Below are 25,442 nucleotides of genomic sequence, written 5' to 3'. Positions count from 1 at the left end.
CAGAAAGGACATCAACCTGGTGCTACCCTACAATGTAAAGGACAAGCAGCAGCCCCAGAAGTGGCTCAACGCACTCCACGCCACCCTCAGCGACCTGCATGACATGACCCCTGCCCAGGCGCGGGCCCGCTTCGTGGGCGTGCTACAGAGGTGGCGCCTCTTCGGCTGCAGTTTCTTCCCGGTCAGGATGCGCAGCGCCGCCAGTCCTAGTGAACCGCGCCTCCTGGCGATCAACAAGGAAGGGTTCTATGTCCTGAAGGACCACACCCATGTGAGTAATTGTCACAAAGATGACATTTTCTTTTTTTCCTTTAACCCGTTGAGGACAAGTCCCGAGTACAAGTATATTCGGGCAAGGGTCTATGGGAAATGAGTGTTGTAGCAAAGTCAGGCAGTCCTCAATGGGTTTAACGACCTGGTAGCATGGGGAGACGTGGGTGGTTCAATTTAACTGATCTTCATTCACTGCACATTAGAGTACATTTGAAAAACTGAGAATAGCACCTGTCATCGAATATGTGCATCAGAGCGTATGCACATATGTGACATTTTGACTCTAGTCATGATTCTTCAGCTGTGTGTGGACATGTACAAGTACTGACTGTAAAACATGATAATTTTTGTGGCATGAAATTTTTGCAAATTGGAGCCGACGGCCTTTTTTGCAGCATGAAATTTTCGTGAGTTGCCTCTAACATTCAATGCATATAGTGTAGACAAGAACTTTCTTGTGCATTTTAAGTTTGCGACTCGTCTCTCGTAAAATTCGCGAAATTAAAATGCACGCAAACATTCCACGTTTTACAGTATACTAACTGTAAAAAGTGATATTTTTCGTGGAATGAAATTTTTGCAAATTGGAGGCGACGGCCTTCTTCGCAGCATGAAATTTTCGCGAGTTGCCTCTAACATTCAATGCATATAGTGTAGACAAGAACTTTCTCTTGATTTTTAATTTTGCGACTCTAGGATCTCGTGAAATTTGTGAAATTAAAATGCATGTGAACATTCCACATTTCACAGTATATTACATAGAGATCAGTGATAAGGTCCTAAGCAATTTGTTCGGGGGATTCTCAAATATATCCGAACTGAGCCAGCCTTTCCATCTCCATGGTATCTCCACACTACCGGGTCTTTAACTCTTTATGTGCCATGGTGGAAACCCCCCGTGTGCCATGTATATGTACTTTATTCTGAGACACCAACGTAGTCATGCGTTGAGATAACATTTTGTTTTTAAAATCTATACAACTTTTATAGATTTATATTAAATAGTAGAGGAAGTGAGCAAATTTGTAGAGAAAATGTCAAGCTTTGCATTGATGTAAATTCTATGGCAAATCCATAATTGCTTTTCTTTCAAATGCCCAGTAGCTACATTACAGCTAGTAAATATGTAACTTTTGCACACAAAGCAGAGACAGTAACTTAAAATTTGCATGCAGATCCAGTATGAAACACTGCTTGTTAGTCAATCATCACATAAAATGCAAGCTTAGATGAGGGGAACGGAATCACAAGAAACGCTTTCATTGTACTGTGGCTTTTGGCGATATATCGATCGGTTTGGGGGGGTTTGTGCGTTTGAGCGGAATATGCGAAGTTGGCACGCCGTCAACTGAGTCGGAGGTGCGAATGTGGCACATTAAGAGTTTAAGGGGGAAGGGAGGAGGATAAAAGGAAAACAACTTCAAGAGCCAGCTGCTTGAATAAAGCTATCTCTTGTCAGGTGACTTTGATGTCACATGACAAGTACTGTATACACCAAATATTTCAGTCAATGTTTTTATTTTGCAAATTTCACAAGTCAGGTGCTATTTTCGAATTCAAAGACACACAAAAATATTGACTGTGATCCAGATATAAATGTGACGTGCACATATACATTTTTGTGTTCAGCACTGTACTCCACGATAGTGAATCTAACCACTCGCGAAATCGTTGGGAAGCGCCGATTCGCGAAAATTTAGACTCGCTGAATATATGGCATATACGGTGCTCTTCTTATTTGTACAAGTATTTCAAGCTTCTACTCAAAAGCAGATCTGTATCAGTATGTGCAAAGTACAGTGCCATAAAGACAGAATTTTATTCACACACATCGTCAAAGACTTAAACAGGATATTTTGAAAACCTGAATAGTAACCTGAACCTGATGAATGAAATAGGGGATTTCACCTTCTTGTTCACCAACTCAACACAGAGTTTCATGAGAGATCTCTTACTGATATTATAGGAATCATAACTTTCAAGATAGATGTGCAGTTTTCCTAGTCTTCATATATCCCATCTTAGCGTAAATGGTACTGTACAATGTACATGTATGTAGTTAAGATATGAGACATCAGGTAAACTTGCAATGCAGGAAAATGTGTTAGCATAATTTTGGAAAATACATCAATTAGGATCTGTTTGAGAAAATTTCTTATGCCGCTAAAGCCATGCAAAAAAAGGCAGCAATGGTACACATGTCATGAAGTACGGTCAGCAGTGTTGGCAATAGTGTAAAATTAGAAAAAGAATGCACAATAAAGGAAATTAAGAGTTTTGACCGATATATATGGCAGGTTATGCAATTTAGGGTTATCAATTTCTGTCAGTGTTAAGGATTACAACTGACCACAGTTCCTCAATAGTGTATTTCCTTCTCCTTCACACACACACACACACACACACAAAAAAAAAAAACATATAGGAGATTCTTCAGCACGTCTCCCTTGGCGAGATAGTCTCAAGCCGCAGACTGAAATCTCACGATGGGGTGGTGTACTTTGATGTGAAGCATGGTGACCTAATGATGCAGAAGGTGTCTCGATTTGAGACTAATCAGGTGAGCATACTCTCTCCAAAGATCCTCTTAACTGAAAGAATAATCATTTCCTTTTGAATCAAAGTAAACATGTGCATAGCTGTGTGTATGCATGTGCCTGCTTGTTTGTGTGCATGTGCCCGCTTGTGTGTGTGCATGTGCCTGCTTGTGCGTGTGCATGTGAATGCTTGTGTGTGTGCATGTGATATGTTACTACAAAACATGCTCTATGTATTTCCAAGGAATTCAGCTTGGAAGACAATTTGTGAATTTGGCTGTTGACAGCAGTCTTTTGGTAGATGTAGGAATCAGTTTCTGTGTAAATAAATGTGCATGCATTTTTTTTTTTCACATCACTACCAGATGGACTGTAAAAGTGAGGATCAGTCTGTTGTTTACAGAAAAAAAAAAATGTTCAGAGAATATAGCGCATTCATATTTTTGGCTGACAAGTCTTATCAGCTTAACCCGTTGAGGACAATTCCCAAGTACATGTACACGTATACACGGGCAGTTGTCTATGGGAAGTACGTGTTGTAGCAAAATCAAACCGTCCTCAATGGGTTAAATGCCTCTAACCCCATTGGGTGCTAGAGGCATTGTGTTGTTCATCTATCTCCGATCTTAATTCCCACGTCTTGCTATCCTGATTTTAGTAAAAAAAAAATGCTTGATAGATTTTCTTAGTACCTGGCCCAGGTATGTTGCATAGTTATTAGACTTGAAAGTGAAGAGTGTGTAAAGGATTTCAAGAAATGAAAAGGGGACTCTAAGACATACCTGATCATTTTATTCTCCCCCCATAACGGTTGTACAAAAACTGCTGAAAGCACACTCAGAGACTCCAACTCTCCCGTTTTCGACGGGATATCTCCCGCCGAAAGCCCATTTTTACACAATCTCCCGTTCTCCCATTAGAGATTTGATTTCTCCCGCCCTGGCTCTGTGTCTCCCGATGGAAAGGATTTCTTACTTATTTCTATCGTATGTTGAAAAAATAAGCCTTAGATAGCACCAGAGAACATCTAGAATCCTAGGAACTTCGCGCTTCGCACACATCAACTTGGAGTCTCCCGTTTGCAAGGGGTTTCGGGCGGGAGAATCTCCAGATTACAAGGTGCTTGGGGTTGGAGTCTCTGCACACTTTCCCATTCATGTTATGATCCCAAACTAAAGAATAATGTAAAAGGATAGCTCTATCAGAAAATATGAAAAACTCAAGATCGCATGGCTTGGTTGGCCCATTGCACCTTTTTTGAGCCCGAGCGTAAAATCAAGGAGTGCAACTTTTTGTTCTTTTTGTGATTCACAGTCACATGATATATACTCGGGCAAGGGTCTGTGGAAAATGCGTGTTGAAGGAAATTAACCCATCCTCAACGGGTTTAATGAGTATGCTGCATATGGTGTAAATTCTCCTATGAAATGCTGGGAAAATCCCCACAGTTAAAAGGTTAACCCTTTTCACCCTTTCTGCCAGCTTTCTAACTCTTTTGTAACATCTTCCAAAAATAGAACCTCCTGTTGTTTTTGGGGTCACCTTCTTCATTTGTGTACATCAACCATAAATCCATTTCCCACATTTCATGCACAGCAACACCAAATTTGCCATTACCCCTCTTCCCACACACACCACATGGATCTAACTCATTCACGGAACGGCACTACTCGTTCCAACCTGGTAACAATAGGGGCGCTGTGGCATATTGGATAAGTCTCGCAACTCTTAATTGCAGGACACAGATTCAATTCCTGCCTATCAGTGCTTACGTCCTTGGACAAGATGCTTTTACCCACCATGTCCCTGGGTGTATACATGTGAATGGATACTTGGCAATTAATGCTAGGGTAATAATAATGGCAGGGCCCTCTGGTAGAGCAGTGGCAACTCTGAAGAGACTACCCTGCATTGTACGTGTAAATGAGATGTTATTGTTATCATTATCATTATCTTCCAGTGGTTTATATTTGGTCCCTTGCTCTCAACCACTACATGTACCTTCCACTGAAACTTTTCCCTCAATTCCTCCATCCCCTTGCTCATCAGAACCACCCTACGAGCAATGCTTCTATGTAGATTCCTCATATTTCACATGTTAAATCGTACTTGAAAATTCATCCTTGCCTTTGTATTGTTATGTTTATGGCCTATTTATTTGTTAAATGTGAAATATGGAACAATAAAAAAAGAACAAAAAACAAAACCAGGTTATTTGCATTCAATATCTCCATTAACAATCCCACTCTCTGTCACCTCATTAACCACTATTGCAAACAGTGACAGTTAGGACAGATCCCTGATGTACACTGTATGCCAACTTTCACCACAGACTCCGTCCAATAGCTCTGATCCAATTACTCTAAGTATTGTCCTTACCTCTGCATAAGAACTCAACAGAACTGCCCCTACCATTACGTCTGGTATGCCTCTCTTTCTCAGCTCTTTCTGTGCACGTCACAGCTCATCATATCCCCTTTCCCTTACGGATTGGTACCACCAACTACACTTAGTGTTTTGTCATCTAGCATTTTGTGAATGAAATGTGACCCGCTTCAACAATATGTGACCCTGCACCCCAAAACAAACAAAAAGTCGCCAGACAGGAATGTTTAGTTAAGACCATATTCTAAAAGAGCAGATTTTAAGCTTTAAAATGATGTATAACTCAAATCAAATGGACTCTTCTAACCTATCTAAATATTGGAAAGAAAGCACAAACTCAGGAAAAGTGTGAACTGAGAAAAGAGGCTCTGAAGTACAGTGTCTATTGAAGCGCTTAATCTTTACCAAACCGTGCTGGCTGTGCGATGATTGGGACAAAAAACAGGAAGTAAACCACCAGAGTAACAACAATGAAGGGATTTGCCTCATTAACACATTCTGTCCATAATTAATGCCAACTTTCAAGGCAGTAGCACTATCCTTTCAAAAGTTATTAGAGTTGAAAGTGAAGAGTATAGTGGACAAGGTTTCTTAGAAATGAAAAAGGGATTCTAAAGACACACCTAATCACACTATTCTACAAAAAATGTTAGAGATAAACTGCTAAAAAACACACTTTCCTGCCCGTTTTATGATACCAAATTGTAGCATAATGTAAAAGAAAACCCGCTCTTTCAGAAAATATGAAAAAGTCAAGTTCAGCTTAGGTTGACCCATGTCACTTATTTTCAGTCCTCACGCAAAATCAGTGTGTGCAACTTTATCTTCATTTTGAGGTGCACGGTCACCTATGATCTGAAAGTCGGGGGACTACAAATTTCTTGAAATTGCATGATATTATTTCCTTACTCTTCTTCTTTAATTTCATATATAGCACAAATCATAAAAGTACTTGGTTGCGGAGATATCGATGATTTTATTAATGCATGTCAAGTGGTTGAGGAAATCAATGTCTAGAAAAACGCCTGTAAGTTAATCTTCCGATGCTACCATGATCAAGGGGAGGCGAGACGGTTTTCACCTCTTGACAATAGAAGGTATGCTCCTAGCAATTACCGGACTAACCTCCGTGATGTTCATTCAAGCTTAGCCCCAGCGGTCTACGCACAACCAATCGGTAATCAGGATGCCACCCACTGACCAATAAGATCACTCCCTCATTGCTAGGGGCGGAGTCTAGCTTCAGTGCTAAATCCAAATCTTCAGACACATTTCTGTTACCTAGAAAGTCAGAAAATTATGGCCCAGAAAGACGCTGATTTCTTGCCTTTCCTTTGATCATTTAGCTTCGAAATTTCGGCAGATGATAGACAAAACATTCAATTACAGAATTATGCCAAAAACAGAAATCTGATTGTTTTGACCAATTTTGACAATGTGACTTCAAACTTGATTTTCTTGGCTCAGCCGTCAGCGACTTTAGGATCCTTTTGTTGTAGTGGGTCACAAATGTTCTAGCAGACATGGGAAACTTCTTTGAAAGCTGAAGTGAAGGAAGAGGGAGATTGGTTGAAAACTTTGTCCATCGCATGTTGTTGTGGTGACCGAGTGTCCGTGGGTGAAATTACGTTGTTGACCATGCAGAAAATGAATATATGATTCATAGTGCTGCTTCAAGTGCTACTACTCCCCCATAGATTGCTGCAAAATGAGAAGCAGGAGCAATTAATTTGCGTAAGAGAAACAGAATGTTCTCAGTTGACCAAAAGTGACAAATAAGTGTATTGATGTAGAAAATAACAGACTGGATCTGCAGAAACAAAAATGTTGTCTCTGTAAACATCGACACAGTAATGAATGTATATGGTTGGAAATATCATGTGGGTATTGGATCGCGTCTTCTTGACTTTTGTGGTTGTTTGATGGGAATTTTTGGGAGGGATTGCAAGGTAGATTAAGTTAATTGAAAGGGGGCATGGCAGGTTTTGTTGTGCTCTGAGTGGTTTATGTAGACAGGGGTGCTCATGTAGGGTGAAGTACTGTAGGAGTATAGGACAGGATAAGTAATGGCAAATCAATTGCTATAATTCACAGCATAACTCATCTATCAATTAATTGAGGAATATTAATATGTGCTTTTTTGTATGTATTTTTGTTATAAATTTCAGTTGATTCTGCCTTACAATTTTCCTGTGTGGTACTCCTGTGTGGTACTGCTGTTTGATATTCTCCTGATGTGATAGTCCTCTGGTATAAAATGTTAAGAAAAAAAAAGAATATCCTGTAGCATTTTTCTGTGGTACTTACGAATTTAATTTGCTGTGTGGTACTTCTGTGTGGAATAGCACCATATTACGATTTTCCTGTGGGATTTTGGACAGTTCCTGTGGTACTCTCCTGTGGTATACATCGAAAATTACCACAGGAATTCCTGTCGTACTGTCCTGTGGTACGTCTCAAAATTCCACAGGACAATTCGTGTGGTACTGTCCTAGTGGTACGTCCCAAAATACCACAGGACAAGTCATGTGGTACTGTCCTGTGGTACTATCCTGTGGTACTTTCCTGTGGTACTGTCCTGTGGTACTGCCCTTTGGTACTGTCCTGTGGTACGTCCCAAAATACCACAGGACAAGTCGTGTGGTACTGTCCTGTGGTACTATCCTGTGGTACTGTCCTGTGGTACTGCCCTGTGGTACGTCCCAAAATACCACAGGACAAGTCGTGTGGTACTTTCCTGTGGTACTATGCTGTGGTACTTTCCTGTGGTACTGTCCTGTGGTACTGCCCTGTGGTACTGTCCTGTGGTACGTCCCAAAATACCACAGGACAAGTCGTGAGGTACTGTCCTGTGGTAATATCCTGTGGTACTGTCCTGTGGTACGTCCCAAAATACCACAGGACAATTCCTGTGGTACTGTCCTGTGGTATGTCCCAAAATACCACAGGACAAGTCGTGTGGTACTATCCTGTGGTACTTTCCTGTGGTACTACCCTGTGGTACTGTCCTGTGGTACGTCCCAAAATACCACAGGACAAGTCGTGTGGTACTATCCTGTGGTACTTTCCTGTGGTACTACCCTGTGGTACTGTCCTGTGGTACGTCCCAAAATACCACAGGACAAGTCGTGTGGTACTGTCCTGTGGTACTATCCTGTGGTACTTTCCTGTGGTACTGTCCTGTGGTACTGCCCTGTGGTACGTCCCAAAATACCACAGGACAAGTCGTGTGGTACTGTCCTGTGGTACTATCCTGTGGTACTTTCCTGTGGTACTGTCCTGTGGTACTGCTCTGTGGTACTGTCCTGTGGTACTGCCCTGTGGTACTGTCCTGAGGTACGTCCCAAAATACCACAGGACAAGTCGTGAGGTACTGTCCTGTGGTACTATCCTGTGGTACTGTCCTGTGGTACGTCCCAAAATACCACAGGACAATTCCTGTGGTACTATCCTGTGATACTTTCCTGTGTTACTGTCCTGTTGAACTGCCCTGTGGTACTGTCCTGTGGTACGTCCTCAAATACCACAGAACAAGTCGTGTGGTACTGTCCTGTGGTACTATCCTGTGGTACTTTCCTGTTGTACTCTCCTATGGTACGTCCCAAAATACCACAGGACAATTCATGTGGTACTGCCCTGTGGTACTGTCCTGTGGTACGTCCTCAAATACCACAGAACAAGTCGTGTGGTACTGTCCTGTGGTACTATCCTGTGGTACTTTCCTGTTGTACTCTCCTATGGTACGTCCCAAAATACCACAGAACAATTCATGTGGTACTGTCCTGTGGTACTGTCGTGTGGTATACGTCCCAAAATACCACAGGACAATTTGTATGTATACTGTCTTGTGGTACTGTCCTGTGGTACTTTCCTGTGGTATTGTCCTGTGGTACTGCCCTGTGGTACATCCCAGAGTACCACACGAGCCTGTGACACAGTACCACACAGTTCCTGTGTTAACATATATTTGTGTGGTACATTGTGTGGTACCAACCAGTACCACAGGGAGTACCACATGAGCCTGTAAAACAGTACCACACAGTTCCTGTGGTAACATTTATTTATGTGGTACATTGTGTGGTACTGACAAGTACTACAGGGAGTACCGTACAAGCCTGTGGTACAGTACCACACAGTTCCTGTGGTAACACTACAAGTGTGTGGTACATTGCGTGGTACCGACAAGTACCACAGGGAGTACCACAGGACTTTTTTGTTAGGGGAGATGCTTGCCATCAGCAAAGTGTTCCACAGTGAATGTAATTTACAGAAAGTATATTCACATATTCTGATTACCGATAGAAATAAAAGAAATGGAGGAATACAACTGAAATACAAGAACCTGATTCACCAAAACAGCCAATGAAATCAGGTAGGATGAAAACAGCAAACTAAAGTTGTGTTGTGATTACATTTACAATGAATCTTTAACAAGAGTCAGATGTGGAGGATGCAATGAATGAATTACTGAATAGGAAAAGAGTGAAGGTGATTAGAGAGATAGAGTAAAGGTCAGTGAAAATGGGTGATAACCTGAGAACCTATACAAAACCTGAACACTAAATACCGAACAGAATTGGAAAGAAGGAAACGTAAAATGTCAACTTGACTGTCTTGCAGTAACAAAAAGTTGCATCATGAGATTGTCAAAATATTTAAAGGGGACCACCAGACTAGGGAAGACTTTTTCTTATCTGTTGTTGCATTGTATATACATGCCTGTGTACAATGTATGTCACTAGTGTACGTGGCATATTTGCAGTGTGCACATATTTCATGAATCGACCAATATTCATGAAATTGTAATGCGTAGAATATCATCTCCAGGTGGGGAAATTGCTAACTTTTCTGTTGAAAATGGATAACATCTGTTTTTAATTCTGCCAAAGTGCTTCTCGATTGTGAACTCAACCACTAGAGAGATTGTCTTGTAAGCCCCAATAGGCAAATTAATATAGGCCCTACTTAGCAAAATATGCGGAGCACATGCACAATGCATATTCGTTTTGTTTTGTTTTGTCTTTTGGTGTCTCTTCATAATTGTGAAGGGAAGGCAGAGATCTTTTATGGATTTGTCCTTCTGATTTTCCCCATCAAAGCTGGCACGTCCTGACTGTTATGCCAACATCCCCTGCAGTAGTTATTTACATTACTCGCTATCAAAACACAGTGCCTCCTGTCCCGTGATCCTGATTCTTTGTTTTTTAACACTTGAATACCCTACTTTATCATCATCAACAATTCTTTCAAAGTGAAACTACACATGTAAACTCTTCCGCTTTAAAGACATATTTTAGTATAAATGACTACAAGTCATTCATTACATCATTTTAATTGTTTTGAGTATAAATATCAGTCTTCCGTCATATACAAGTACCGGTAATTATAAACAAAAATCAGGCAATACCAGTAGATGAAAATGTTGGCCTGCTTCTTTGAGTCTGCTGACCGTGCATATAAAGGCCAGTCGAAATGAGATAATGTGTAGATGTATCATCCAATATGTTAAGTATGGTAAGGAAAAAGAAAAGTGCAGATGATAATTTCTCGTCGTATCTTTTTGGGTCACTTGGCTGTAGGCTGCCCAGATCAAGAGCAAGGTCGATGCCTACGTGTTGGACCTTGAGAAAGATTCGCTGCACGTGAGGGCCATCCAGGACTACATCACTCGAGAGACCACCCTCCTCAGCTTCCACAAGGGGGACATCATCAAGGTCACTGGCAAACATCATGTCACTGACCCAGGTGAGGCTTGGCTCTCAGCAGAGGGAATCAGAAAATATGGACTTCACCACAACTATGGCAACGGCAGATTTTCATAAAAATTGTGGATCTAATTACTCTCTCATCTTTTGAGCAATTAATCCCAAATTTGGCATGTGTGACTGCTGTCAAAGGAAAATGTGCAAAATAACTCCTGTTAGTATTGCATAATGCTTTGCCATGGCAACAGCAAATTTTTTAAAAATCCTACCAAATGTTGTGAATCGAACTTCTCTCTCATTTTTTGAGCAATTGACCCCAAATTTGGCGTGTGTGCCTGCTATCAGAGTAAGATGTGCAAGATATCTGTTTTGCTAGTATTGCATGATGCATTGCCATGGTAACAGCAAATTTTTAAAAAATTGTACCAAATGTGGATCAAACTACTCTCAGTTTTATAGCAATTCAGTTGGAATTTGAGATGTATGATCGATGTAATGTGTATGGTGGTTGTGCAAAACACCTTTTATTTATGTGTGAATAAATCTGTTGCCATGGAAACAGCAGATTTTTATGCTAATCATACAAAAATATGTGGATTGTCCTAACTCCCTAAGATTTTGAGTACTTGACTTTAATTTTGGCACATGTGACCACTACTGTATGTACATGTGCAGAACTCATCTTCTGTTGATGTTGAACTATGCTTTGCCATGGTTACAGTCTTCGAGCACTTAGCTGGAAATTTGGCACATGTGATTGTTGTAGTACATACATGTGCAAATTTATTCTTCCGTCGTTGTTGACAATGTGCTGCCATGGTAACAGCATGTTTTCATTAAAAAAACAATTCAAAAATATCGTTGACTTACCTAATTCCCTCAGTCTTTGAGCATTTAGCTTGAAATTTTGCATATGTGACCATCATGGTATGTTGATGTACAAGCTTAATCTTTTATTAATGTTTAACAATGCATTGCCATGGTAACAGCATATTTTGAATGAAAATCATACAAAAATATTGCAGATTCAGCTTATTCCCTCAGTCTTCAAGCATTTAGCTTGAAATTTGACACATGTGACTGCTGTGGTACATTGATGTGCAAATTCAAAGTAATATGCAGAGATGCCAACCCTCCCGATTTCATCGGGAGGCTCCCGAAAATTCACCCAAACTCCCGCCCTTACGATCACTATCCTTATCCTCCCGAAATTTCGATATTTTTGCACTGTTCACTAATCAGAATGTACTAGTATGAGAATTGAATGAAAAACATCGTCTGCTACGTATAGCATGTGGTAACTCCATAATGTTCGCTGCTACCAAATTGTACGTAAAAAATCGCAAATTCAAGTGAGGAGCAGCGAAACATTGGGTCTGGATCTCGCTTATGCGATCATGCACTGATATTTAGTGCATGCTTTACTAGTATGTGTACAATACAGTGCATGCGGCATGTATGCACAGTGTATATGCATGCGATACGCTCACTGCATGCAGCTGGGCCCCGTACCAGCCCGGCGGTCGCGACCACCGTGCCGGCGTGTATAACAGCCGCTAGAGTTCTACGAGTCGCGCCGCAGCTGTGGAACATCGACTTCGAAGTTACCGATGCTTCAAGCCTTCGATGTTGGTTACGAAATGGCGGAAAAGAAGCATGCGAAGACCAAGAAATGGTCTCAGAAGTACAAGACCGAATACAGTCTCCAATACCCGTGTATTCAAAAGTCTGAAAGAGGAATTCATCATGCGTATTGTACAGTGTGCAGCGTTGATATTTCAGTTGAGCACGGAGGTCGCGATGATATTCGGAAGCACGTTGGAAGCAAACGGCACACGGACATTGCAAAGGAGAGATCTTCGAGCACGAGTACCGGTACACTTCTGAATTATTTCACCAAACAAGGGACAAGCGAGGAAGAGGATGTTACCCGAGCGGAACTTCTCTTTAGTGGATTTATTGTGGAACATAACTTGCCCATATCAGTCTCAGATCATGCTGGACCTCTATTTCAAAAGATGTTTCCAGATTCAAAAGTTGCTTCAAAGTATGGATGTGCAAGAACAAAAACTTCAGCAATAATTGGTGAGTTGTCAAATGTTACTGCTTCATCTATTGCAGATATTGCTAGACTAGCTCCATTTAGCCTAGCTACAGACGGTAGCAATGACAGTGGTGAGGCCCAGCTATATCCTGTCCTGATTTCGTACTATGACAACAGTGCTGGGATTGTGAAGCAAGGTTTGCTAAGTTTGCCTGCGTGCAAACAAGATTCCACTGGAGAAAACATTTTCAAACTGCTTGATCATGAGTTCAGTGACAGGAAAATTCCGTGGGGAAATTGTGTTTCCTTTTGTGCTGATAATGCCTCTGTCATGGTGGGCAAGCACAAAGGAGTCGCTGCTTATATCCACAAACAAAATCCAGAGTGCTATATCATGGGATGCCCTTGCCATATGATGCACAATACGGCCAAGAAGGCGGCTCAGGCCTTACCCATTGAATTAGATGACTTTCTCATCGATATTTACTACTACTTGGACAAAAGTAGTAAACGCGTCAAAGGAGTGAAAGCACTGCAAGAGCTCTGTGATGCCCCGACACACAAGATTCTAAAGCATGTCGCAACAAGGTGGCTGTCCCTTGGCCAGTGCATAGACAGGCTGATTGAACAGTGGGAGCCACTTCGCCTCTTCTTCAAAGAGGAAGTACGAAGAAAAATGCAACCAACTGTAGCCAAGACTCTAACAACGAGCAAGAAGGACGGCACTGTATCTACTGCCAGTACTGGCACTGCAGGATCAAGCACTAGTGGAGCAGCATTCACCACTACCACTGCAGTATCTGCTGCGAAGAAGACAGCAGGGACAGCACCAAAACCAATGCTTAGAGCAGGTAGCATCACCGGCCCTTCATCACGTTCATCTACAAAGCAGATCCCTTCAGAGTCGAGAAAGACTGTAGTCCCATCTACAGGCAAAGAAGGACCCAAGTTAAGTTCTGCTTTTGCCAAATCACTTGATAGAAGCTCAGGCTCAGCAAAACCTTCGAATCAGAGGCCTTCTTCCTTGGCTGCACCTACCTCAAGCTCTCTCCTCAAACGTAAAATTGAATCTGGTACTACGAGTCTGACCTCTTCTGCTGGCAGTAAACGCAAGTGTGATCGCCCTGCGGCTAAGTGTACTACGAGTTCTACAACTAAAAACGCATCTTCCTCAAACACTGTGCAGGAATCTAGAGAAAAACGTGTCAACAGGATGTTCTTGTCTCCACAAACAAAACTCTATTGTTTCTTCCTTCGATATGCTAACAAGCTTTTTGAGAAGGGGAATCTTCTGCTCCAAAGAGACGAACCCTGTATTCATCTCCTGCACAGAGAACTGAATGGTCTTCTGAAAGATATCTTCGTACGGTTTTTGAAACCATCATCAGTGTCATCGGTTGCTCTGGTAAATGTACCCTTCTCTGACAGAAATCATCAGAAGAATGATGAGGACCTCATGATTGGGAACGATGCCAAACTGTATATAAGGGAACAAAGGAGGCTCAAGAAATCCACCTTCACTCTGAGTGAGTCAGACATCCAAGGTTTCTTCAGTGCAGTTCGCTCATATTATGTGAAAGCCTGCAATTACATCTTCAAAACCTGGCCGCTAGATGATGAATTAGCCAAGCATGCTCAGGTGCTGGATGTTAAGCTACACCAAGAAGTGGGGTTTGACTGTGTGGAGTTTTTCATCAAGAAATTCCCCTGTCTGTTCAGTGACGGTGATAGTGACATTGTAGACAGTCTTGAGAGTGAATTTGCTCACTACCAGGCAGATGCCTCCATACCTACAATTGCTACTGAGACAGTGAGAGTGGATGAGCAGTGGCATCGGATTTCACAGCTCACAGATCCCTGCACTGGTGCCAAGAAGTATCCTAATTTGAGCAAAGTGATGAAGGGAATCTTGGTCATTCCTCATTCGAACGCATCATGTGAGCGGGCATTCAGTCTTGTACGGAAGAATCATACTGAATTTCGTCCCAATTTGAGCGTCAAAACCCTGGAAGCACTCTTAATTGAAAAACTAGCTCATAGCACCCCTTGCTACCAGAGAGAATACAGCAAAGACATTATCCGAAGGGCTAAAAAAGCCACACAGCTATCACTCAGCAAAGCTGCCATGGAAAAAGCAAGCAGCAGTAGTACCAGCCAGTAAGGTAAGAAAAATATTGCTGCTTTTTTGCTTTTTGTTAATCTTTGATTGTCCCCTAACTTACTAATATTAACATACATGTAACATTGAAAAGTGCACAATTTTCCCCTTTTTTCTTGTTTAAAAAAATGGGAATTTTTAACATGTTAAATGCTCCAAAATAGGGCTCAGAGAGCACTAGAGAGCGTCTAGAACCCCAGAGCTTCCAGGGCCCTAAGGCGGGCCCTGGACCCCGCCGCAAGGGTCGAGCGCTCCGCGCTCGAGATGTGCGCTTTGCGCACATTATTTGGTGTCAGTTGCAAATCCTCCCTAATTCTGATTTCCAAAAGTTGGCATCTCTGAATATGGATTTAGCTAACTTCCTAAGTCTTTTAGATAGCAGTTGACTTGAAATTTGGCACTTGTGACCGCTGTAGTTCATGCATGTGCAAATTTATTCTTTGAGTTTTGTTGAACAATTTGTTGCCATGGTAACAACATAAATTGAATGAAAATGATACGAAAATACTGTGGATTCAGCTAACTCCCTCAGTCTTTGAGCATTTAACTTGAAATTTGGCTTGTTTGACCACTACAGTACAAAGATCTGTGCAAACTTTGTATTTCATCATTGTTGAACAATGTGTTGCCATGGTAACAATATATTTTGAATGAAAATCATACAGAATTTTAGATTCAGCTTTTTTACTCTCACAATTTTTGAGCATATGGCTTCAAATTTGGCACATGTTACTACTATATAACCTAGGTAAGCTAAATTTACTATTTGTCTTTGTTGCAAAATGTGTTGCCTTGGTAACGGCATATTTTCAACGAAAGTCATGCAATAATATTGTGAATTTGGCTACAGTGTGTAACTCCCTCAGCTTTTGAGCACTGGACTAATTTGGCTCATGTGATGGCTATTATATATAGTTGTGCAAACATCAATTTTTTTATGTCAAACATTGTGTTGCCATGGTAACAACATTTTTAAATGAAAGTAATAGAAATTGCCAATTTATTTATTTTACTCAAGTTTTTAACATATGTCTTGAGATATGGCACAAGTGACTATCATTGAGCAAAATATACATACAATGTTGAATAATACATTGCCGTAGTAACCTTTTTTTCGATAAAAAGGATACAAAGTAATATCTGGATATTAAAGCTAACTCCCTCAGTTCTAGGTGAGGGTAGTAATCACATTGAGTGAGAGTTCTAGATGTGTATAGTCCTACAATGTACACCAGTTGTTATCATTCAAGAAGAATGCAAAATAGAGAGAAAGAGGATTAGAGGGTAGTAGTATGTTTAAATACAATGCATTTATATGTCTAGCTCACATTATTTCAAACAAAGATAATTAGTCAGTGAGTCTGCTCATATTTGTCTTTTGTTATGCTTCTACCTTTGAAAGGTGGCAGAGGCATTGTATGGAGGTATGATATGAATATAGGAAGTGTAGACTTATATAAGTTTATACTTATGCTGGGAGTTTATGCGTGCAATACTACCTGGGTCCTTTTTTATGAAGAGTTAAAATTGACTATATAGTAGATTTTACCTGTAAGTCAATGGCATCCTGTGTGGTAGGGAAATTTGACATCAATGCTATCTTTTGATAAAATGGGGCCCTGGGAAGAGGTGTTATCCCTGTTACCATGGTTGTGATGATAAACATCCTCTAGGGTCGTTCTTTCTTCTTTGACAAGCACCGGTGCATTGCGCTGTGCAATCTAAATCAATAATTTCATATAGAAGGCTGAGTGCTGGGAGTTTTATCAGCTGCATGATGTGAAAACTACTGGTACTGAGGATTCAGCAAACAGGCAGGCACACTTACTGGTAGTTATCCTGGTATTGGACATTAACCTCGATTCACTGGTACATGCATGAGAATAGACTTGACCGATTGTTGCTTGATGTGTGCATCACCAAGAATTGTCAACATCCCTCCTCCTTTCTGTGAAAAATGGTAGATCGACTAAACCGCAGGGGTTCAGAATGATTCTGGATGTCATCTAGTAAATGAACCCATCGGACAGAGCTTTTGTGACCTCAAATTGCCACTGCTAATTGCCATTGCAATATCTTTGGGCACATTACTTTGTATGTGCATGGGATCACATATTGTTGCCAACCAGGATCAGAGAAGGGTATCATATTTTGCTGATAGGACAGTTAATGTGCTGCCCCTTGCTGGCATTCACAAGGTAGGAGAAGTGGTCTCCCATATATATCTTTGGCCATCATTGACAAATATTGCTTACCCAATATTTGTCACACAGTACAAGCCAAAATGTCATTGTATTTTGCTGTTTGCAGGCATGTCTTTGTTGGTGGCTGCTTCTGATTACCATGGTTGACATTATTGCACCACGTTATACTGTAAAACACAATATTTTCGCGGCATGAAATTTTCGTGAATTGGAGTTGAACGGCCTTTTTTGTGGAATGAAATTTTCGGGAAAATACTTTTTCTATTGTAGAGAGGTTTCTTTTAAAGGGGAAGGCTAGTAACTGATCAGTGGGAATCAGTGGAAATGCTGGGAGTTGATTGTTCCAATCCTTATGGGATTCATTCAAGAGTTCATTGTATATCTATTGTTGTGTGAAAATGATTTGCTTCAGAATGGTCTCATATTCAAGTAATGTGCAGTTTAATGCTTCCAGGTTAGCGTCCCTGGTCAGTGACGGAGCATTAATCTGCACATTACTTGAATATGAGACCGTTCTGAAGCAAATCATTTTCACACAAGAATAGATATACAATGAACTCTTGAATGAATCCCACAAGGATTTGAAAAATCATCCCCCAGCATTTCCACCGATTCCCACTGATCAGTTACTAGCCTTCCCCTTTAAATGATTTCATAGGCAATGATTGTTTCATGGAAAATGCTTTAGACAATGTTAAATGCTTCGTGAAGCAAATATTATACTCAACTATGGGAAATCTCTGGGGGGTGCAATTCCAGCTGAGCCTCTCTTATTAGAGTCCCAAAGTCTTTATATGCCATTGTGCTTCTATATGGAGCATTCTGATTTTCAGTTCCCAATCCACACATTGTGTACATGCAGAAAGACACTTTTCTTTGCTGGGCTTCCCTGTCAGCTCGTATGATTATATCTGATGGTGACATTTGACACCAAACAAATTTTACAGAAGTCCATTTTCTCTCTCTCTTCTTTCGTTCTTTAAAACAACAACAACAAGTCTTTGGAATAATAAAGGGAAGACTTTTTTTGAAGAGACACACGATATGTTGCCATAGACTTAAGAGCATTAGTTGTGAGCCCATGCCTCCATATTCATGTACATGTATGTACAATGAAAGAAAGGGGAGGGGGATTTTGTTATCGAGGGAACGATTTGATGATTAATCAGCATCCATAGAGAGATCCTCTCATTTATCAAATTCAATTCATGTACTTCACTTATATCCTTTTTTCTGATGTTATCAGATTTACATATAACAAGAATATTATGGATACTATCAAACTTGATTTGTATGTCTATTGAATCGGAGGTCATACATTATTTTGTTAAAGGCAGGAAGTCTATTAGCCAGAACACCTGTTTCTAATTTCATGATATCAAGAGTAGGAAAGATTAAGAAAGTAAAAAAAAAAAAAACTTCATTATCATGTTTCGGCCCCATACTAGTGAAGATTTCATATAGATAATGTTTGTTGTTTTCTTTTCTTTTTTTCAAAATTGTGATATTTCAAAAAAGAATTGTGTATCATTTATTGAAATAAGTTTAGTGATGCCCAAAACTCAAACTGAACTTCCACACCACCTGATAATATCACTTGACAAGTATGTCAGTTTGATTTGTATCAGAGAGAGAGAGAGAGAGTTTAATGCATCTTTCAGCTCTGTGTTCAATATGTCCTTAAGTCCAGTTTATCCATAAATTTGTTTTGCTCTGTATGTCTTAAATCATTGTTGTACATGCATGCCAGAGATTGCCCCCCCCCCCCCCACACACACACACTATCTGTTTAATCAGTTCAGTGTGCATGTACAGCATTGTTGACCTTCAATAGACTTGTTAGATCTTTGACTGTAGGTGGCGCTCTACACTCCCCTTGAATCATGGAACATTGCATGGCATAACCACAAACATATTGTGTTAGTAGATAAACCCCCCCCCCCCCCCCCCCCCCCCCCCCACACAGCACCATACCAGTAGTGCATTTCCACCAGCAGTCACATACATTTCCTGAAGTTATAATTCTTTTTTTTTTTGTTTGGGGGGGGGGGGGGGTATGGCCTCTCTTTTTGTTCCATTCTGAGTACAAATGCCTTTTGAGCACATGCAATAACAACTTATTCTTCAGAGCTGTAATTCTCACATGTGTTTGTTGTGTGTGTCACTCTAAATTTGTCCATTGAAATCTTGGAAACCCAACTTGCATTGCTATTCTAAGTGTTCATAAGAATTGGAATCGAATTGAAGTGATCATCTCTTCTTCTTCTTTTTTTTTTTTTTGTCTTTCTGTGTAATCAATCTAATAAGTCAGGTTATTAATTCCTGTTGGAATTGAAATTCCCCTGAAATTTCATCTTAAAAGACAAATAATTCCCTTTAAACCAACTGCAGGAGAAAAAGTCTTTGGATATACTACTTAATGTTCAAATATGTACCCATATGTTGTTGTTTTTTTCATGCTGGGAATCAAAATACATCTTTGCCAAAAATCATGTGTGTCCATGTGTTCAGAAAAGATCATGAGATACTGTGAAAAAAAATACATTGTATATCCTTTTATCATAATTTCTGGTGAGGATTCTTTTAATTTAAAAGTCAGTTGGTCCAGATTTGAGTTCAGAAAAATGTTTGTGCAATATGCCACAGTACATGCCTGGCCCCGAGGGCAATGTTTTTTTAATTGAATCCTGCCATTTCCTCTGCATGATATGAACCATAGTCTGGTTTTATCAACATCCATGTAGGAGAGTTCTCATAACTCATCATCTTTTCTCACCTCATGTGCATGGTGATCAGGCCCAGAACCAAGTTAACATTGAGTCCAGGATGCGTGAAGAAGTAAATGAGTTCATTGACCTGAAAAAATCCACTCCGCGTTCAAGTAGATTTTGAGTGATAGAATGAAAATCAAACAATTACTGTGTATACAGAATATTTCGCAATGTTTTTATTTTCACAAATTTCACGAGTCAGGTGCCAATTGCGAATATGAATACATGCAAAATTATTCACGCTGATCTCAACATTGATACAACGTGCATGCATACATTGTACATTTCTCTATTCATTACTATATTCCTTTAACCACTAACTTATCCACTCACGAAAATTTTGGAAAATCCCAATTTGCAAAAAAAAAAATATTTAAATAAAAAATATAGCTCCCTAAATACATGGCATATACAGTGAGTGGACAATGAAAGTTTGACAAAGATTTGACCAAATATGGATATGAAATTCAAAGTTTCATATGTTTTCAAAAACAGTAATTATGTCAATCACTGTCCACTGCCTCAAATTTCATAAAGTGACAAGGACATGGCCTCTTAAGTATCTTATTTGCTTACTAACTGAGATCTTCAATGAAATTCTCATATGTGATTAGAATTTAAGAAGAGGAATTGTATGCAGCACTCCAAAGTGATACAGAAACATGACAGTTTAACATTGACAACTTTGTGAAGGGGTTTTTAGTTTTGTAGTCCATGAATTGACAGAGAAAAAAAATGTTTTTCCTGTGAGATGCATATGACTGGGAGAGTGTTGAGCCAATGACATCATTAGGCCAAAAAAAAAAAATTGTTGCATTGGCGTAACCCGCCCGACCCTAAAAATTCCGCCGACCCCATGTTTTTTTATTATTTTTTTTTGCTATCGATATCAAATATCTTGTTGATTGCGATCGCGATCGCACAAACCCGGAAGTGGAAACGGCTCTGGGGATATCGGATGTACGAGGGAGAGATCTAGCGCCTCGCATAAGCCTTCCTTGATCAGTACGTCATCTGTTTCCAACACGGACACATACTCTAACAAGATTTATTCAGTGTATACGTAGCATTCAGACTGCGATGTATTGTGCACAGTTTTGCCATAGGTTTCTTGTGTGGAGAACTTACACGAATCTGTATATGTGGGACTGTAATAGAGATCGCCGTGTGCGATGAAAAGATCGTACATATGGGTCAATTTGCATCTATCTTATCTAAGTCAAAATAGTAAAATATGAAGTGAAAACATTCAGGATAGGGATTTCAACATCTTTAAATTCTGTGAAGGGGTATAATTCCAGTAATATCGGCCTCATAAATGATTTGTAGAATAGATTTCTGATTTAGAGAAAACTTTCAATGCTCCGTCATGCCTTTACTCATCTTGTTGAAATCAACTTGAGCACAGAGTGGGGTATCCCTTTAAGATAATGTACTGTAAAACGAGGAATGTTCGCGTGCATTTTAATTTCGCGAATTTCACGAGAGCCAATTTTCAAAATCAAAATGCACGGGAAAGTTCTTGTCTACACTATTTACACATTGAATGTTAGAGGCAACTCACAAAAATTTCATGCCACGAAAAAGACCATTGGCTCCAGTTTGTGAAAAATTTCATAATGCGAAAATATCCTGTTTTGCAGTATATGTATATGTATCCATTTGTTACCCAATGTGTCTGATTTTTAAGTGCTTTATTTTCCTTCTTTTACTCAGATTGACATAATCTTGACACTACACAATAAAATAATGTTACAAATTGACACCACCAGGTAGGGTAATTAATGTCATATCTACAGGCAAAGTTTGTTAACATTTTGCAAAGTGAAAGAGATTACCAAGATCAAATATAAACAACAGGCACTTACAGAATCGATTTGGGGTAGGTTCTTGTCTGCACCAAAGTAATGACATAATTTTGTGCATTCATTCAAACATGAGAGACCTCACCTATCATTTGTTTCTCTAGTTTGCATGACACACATATCTATCCCTATCACCAATACCCCTGTCTAGGCAATCTCATACAGCACCCCGTACTCCAAATAATGCATGTTCAAATGTCTTGAACCTACAAATGTATGACATATATTACAGATAATATAGTGTTAGGACTTTACTCGCCAATAAAAGTTAGGTGATTCCAAAATGGATTCTTACCTGCAAGTAGGCAGAAGTTCTTACAAAGCTTTGAATGTGTAAGCATTTATAAACACAATGCTACATCACTGGTGTACACATACACACTGTTGCAGACTGCATTTCTTGCATGTCATGTGCACCATGTGAAAAAATACTGCCATAATACCTGGTACAATGTATAACAAATATACATTAATGTACTATGTAACTGTGACCAGCCTGAATGTCGAACGCAAAACAGTATAAGTGTGCACAAGGAATGCCCCAGGGTTAACATGAATGCAGATGACAAAACTAAAAGTCAAAGATGTCTAGACACACTGTTGGTGATTTTTAACTAACAATGACAGCATTTCTTTGACGGCAATATCAATATGCAAGAATCATCAGTTATAGGATCAGTTCACAAGCTGGGGTCCCTACAATGTACACGTACCTCAATTGCAATGAATGGATTGCAGAATAAGCCCATTCCAGCACATAATCTGTCCCATGGCAAAGCAAATCTGTCCCGTTGGCAAAGCTCAGCTAGCTGTATAGATAAAGGTAGAGCTGTTGGAGTTGTAGAACTGTGTGTTTATTCATTGCATGTAATGGCATGGGGCAGGGCACATGAGTCATGACATGACATCATTGCATTGCACGAAGATCATTACATGATAGGGCATCAAACAGGAAGTATTACCATTTTTTTTTATTGTAAGAAAAGGTTATGCACCCGTGTGCAAAATACAAATCAAAATCAAAATAAGCTGGCTGCATTTATTAATATATAGTTAATACATATTATATACATGTATATTTTTAACTGAACTTGTCTCTGTAAATGGCAGTATTCCAGTACGTTGTATTTCTCAATATAACTTCTTTCTTTGCTCTAAGATTGATGTCTGATTGCTTCATACAGTTGTACATGATATATATTCTTTTTTTCCTTATTACTGAACTACCTATTACAACATAATTCTTATGTATTCAAAAGAAAATGTCCAAAAGTTATATTCCCCTTCCATTTCAATGCCATTTCTGATTCATAAAGGATTTTCCCCTTTGTTTTTGAGCCACCACATTGTGATAAGTTGGCAAGACTAATAAGGGCAGCTGTTAGTATACGTTTGTGAGAATATTTCTCCTTTCTTTCTTTTTTCATGTATGTTCGAGGCAGGATTCAGGTAGATAAAGTGCTGTTAACTCTTAATGGCAAACCTGCATCTGCACTTACAGGCCAGATATCCAATAATCAGTGGTAACTATGAATGTGGACTTGAAGGCCCCATTTGCGCAGTTTTTTTTTTTTTTTTTTTTTACAATTCCCTCGTATCTGTTATCTCACAATTAAAGCAAGGCCTGCAGCCCCGTGTGGAACAGCCACCTGCCGCGGCTGTACGTACCAAATGAGGACCAGAAGCGGTTCTCCCTGCCTGAGTTTGCTAGCAAGTACTTCCGGGAGAGCTCTGATAAGTAGGTCCAGGACTGTTTTGTTGTTGTTGTTGTTGTTGTTGTTTTTTTGTTTTGTTTGTTTGTTTGGGTTTTTATGCCTCCGCCACGAAGTGGTGCCGGAGGCATTATGTTTTCGGGTTGTCCGTCCGTCCGTCCGTCCGTCCTTCCGTCCGTCCTTCCGTCCGTCCGTAATGAATTTTGTGGACAGGGTAACTATCAAAACCTTTTGAGGTATCCTAATGAAACTTAGCATGTATGTGTATTAGGGGGTGAAGTTGTGCCTATCAACTTTTGGGTGCACATGCTCAAGGTCAAAGGTCAAAAGGTCAAGGTCAAATGCTGAAAATTTCACTTTTTCCCCCATATCTATGCAATGCCTGAAGATATTTTCTTGAAACTTAGTTTATACATGTATTACCCAAGTAAGATTCTCTGGTAAAAGTTTGGGGTCTTGAGGTGAAAAGGTCAAAGGTCAAAAGGTCAAGTAAAATGTTAAAATTTCACTTTTTTCTCTCTATCTTGGAAATTGTTCAAGGTATCTTTATGGAACAAAGTATATATGCATGTACTGACTGGCCATGGTTATCTAGGGAATTTGGGGTTCGTGGGGTCAAAGGTCAGGGGTCAAAGGTCAAGGGCAATACTTCAAAATTTTACTATTTTCCTTATATTTATGCAATGCCAGCAGGATTATTTTTTTAAAACTTGATGTATGCATGTATAACCCACTAGATATTCTCTGGGATTTTTTTTTTGCCAAGAAGGTCAAAGGTCAAAAGGTCAAAGATCAAGTGAAAGTGCTGAACTTACTTCTTTCTCCATATCTCGGAAGTGGCTCAAGTTATCTTTAAACTTAGTACATATTTATGTATGTTCTGCCTGACAGATGAAAATGATAACAATTTACTATTCAATACGGAAATTGCACTTTTACTCCATACCTTAAAATCTCTCAAGTGTGTAAACTTATGAAAGGGTCAAAGTCGAAGTTAAAGTTCTTAAATCCCCAAATACATGCTCTCCTATTCATCCAATTAAACATAGGTCAAGGAAGGTGAACATTCGATACATTTGTGACAAACATGTCATTTTAATATTTTGCCAATTTTGTGAAAATGTAATCACACATTGTCCACATGTACTATAGACCTATTAGGAGAATCATGCATTATGGCGGAGGCATACCGGTCGCCATAGCGACATTTCTAGTTGTGCTCTATTTCAGTTGTTCATGCCTCAGTGTTAGTGTAGATTAATAGATGATTAATAAACAACAAGCAAAAACATAAATCTAGCAAGTAGAATATCAAGGAAGTAAAAAAAAAGTGAGATGTTTCTGTCACAAAAAAGGCGAGATGTCTTTCTGTCAAGTGAATGAATTAGCTTGTGCATACAAGATTGTCTGTACATTCATTCATTTGTCTGTCTGCATTGATATTCATTCATCTATTCATCTTTCTTTTTGTCTATTTTTCAGTCTTATAGTTTTGTAATCTCATGTCTCATCGATGTAATGCTATCACTCTTTCTACGACGTAAATCTGTGAACATGTATGTCTTTCTGGTGATAGGTCTGTCTGTTGAAAGTTAGTAAGACAAATCAGTGCAAGTCTTTGAAAATCTCATTCAGTTCAGTCCAGTGGTAGCAGTCCAGAGTCAGAATGACATGTTGTAATTAGAATGGGTGTAACATCATCCTGGAAAAGGTGTGCAAAATGAAAGTGTGCCTTATGGTGTTAGTGTGTTTGCTTTTCGTTTTTGTGTGTGTGTGGAGGGGGGGGGG

The 25,442-nt window shown here is 39.8% G+C and overlaps 1 protein-coding gene across 1 annotated transcript in view; it reads left to right on the top strand.

Annotated features, from left to right (window-relative positions):
• LOC139724666 (unconventional myosin-XV-like) overlaps nt 1-25,144 on the top strand; it is a 69,304-nt gene extending 44,160 nt beyond the window's left edge. Inside the window, exons 12-16 of the mRNA XM_071635795.1 lie at nt 4-271; nt 2,699-2,833; nt 10,775-10,940; nt 23,561-23,680; nt 25,137-25,144. Of these exons, the coding sequence (XP_071491896.1) occupies nt 4-271; nt 2,699-2,833; nt 10,775-10,940; nt 23,561-23,680; nt 25,137-25,144 (697 nt within the window). The remainder of the gene's footprint in view (nt 1-3; nt 272-2,698; nt 2,834-10,774; nt 10,941-23,560; nt 23,681-25,136) is intronic.
• The last annotated feature ends 298 nt before the right edge of the window (nt 25,145-25,442 follow it).

Source organism: Diadema antillarum, unplaced genomic scaffold, assembly GCF_040938485.1.
Source record: "Diadema antillarum isolate AM-2024a unplaced genomic scaffold, OU_Dant_1.0 scf00000226, whole genome shotgun sequence".
NCBI classification, from domain to species: Eukaryota; Metazoa; Echinodermata; class Echinoidea; order Diadematoida; family Diadematidae; genus Diadema; species Diadema antillarum.
The sequence above is the reverse complement of the archived record's forward strand: the minus strand, read 5'-3'. Positions and strand labels throughout refer to the sequence as shown.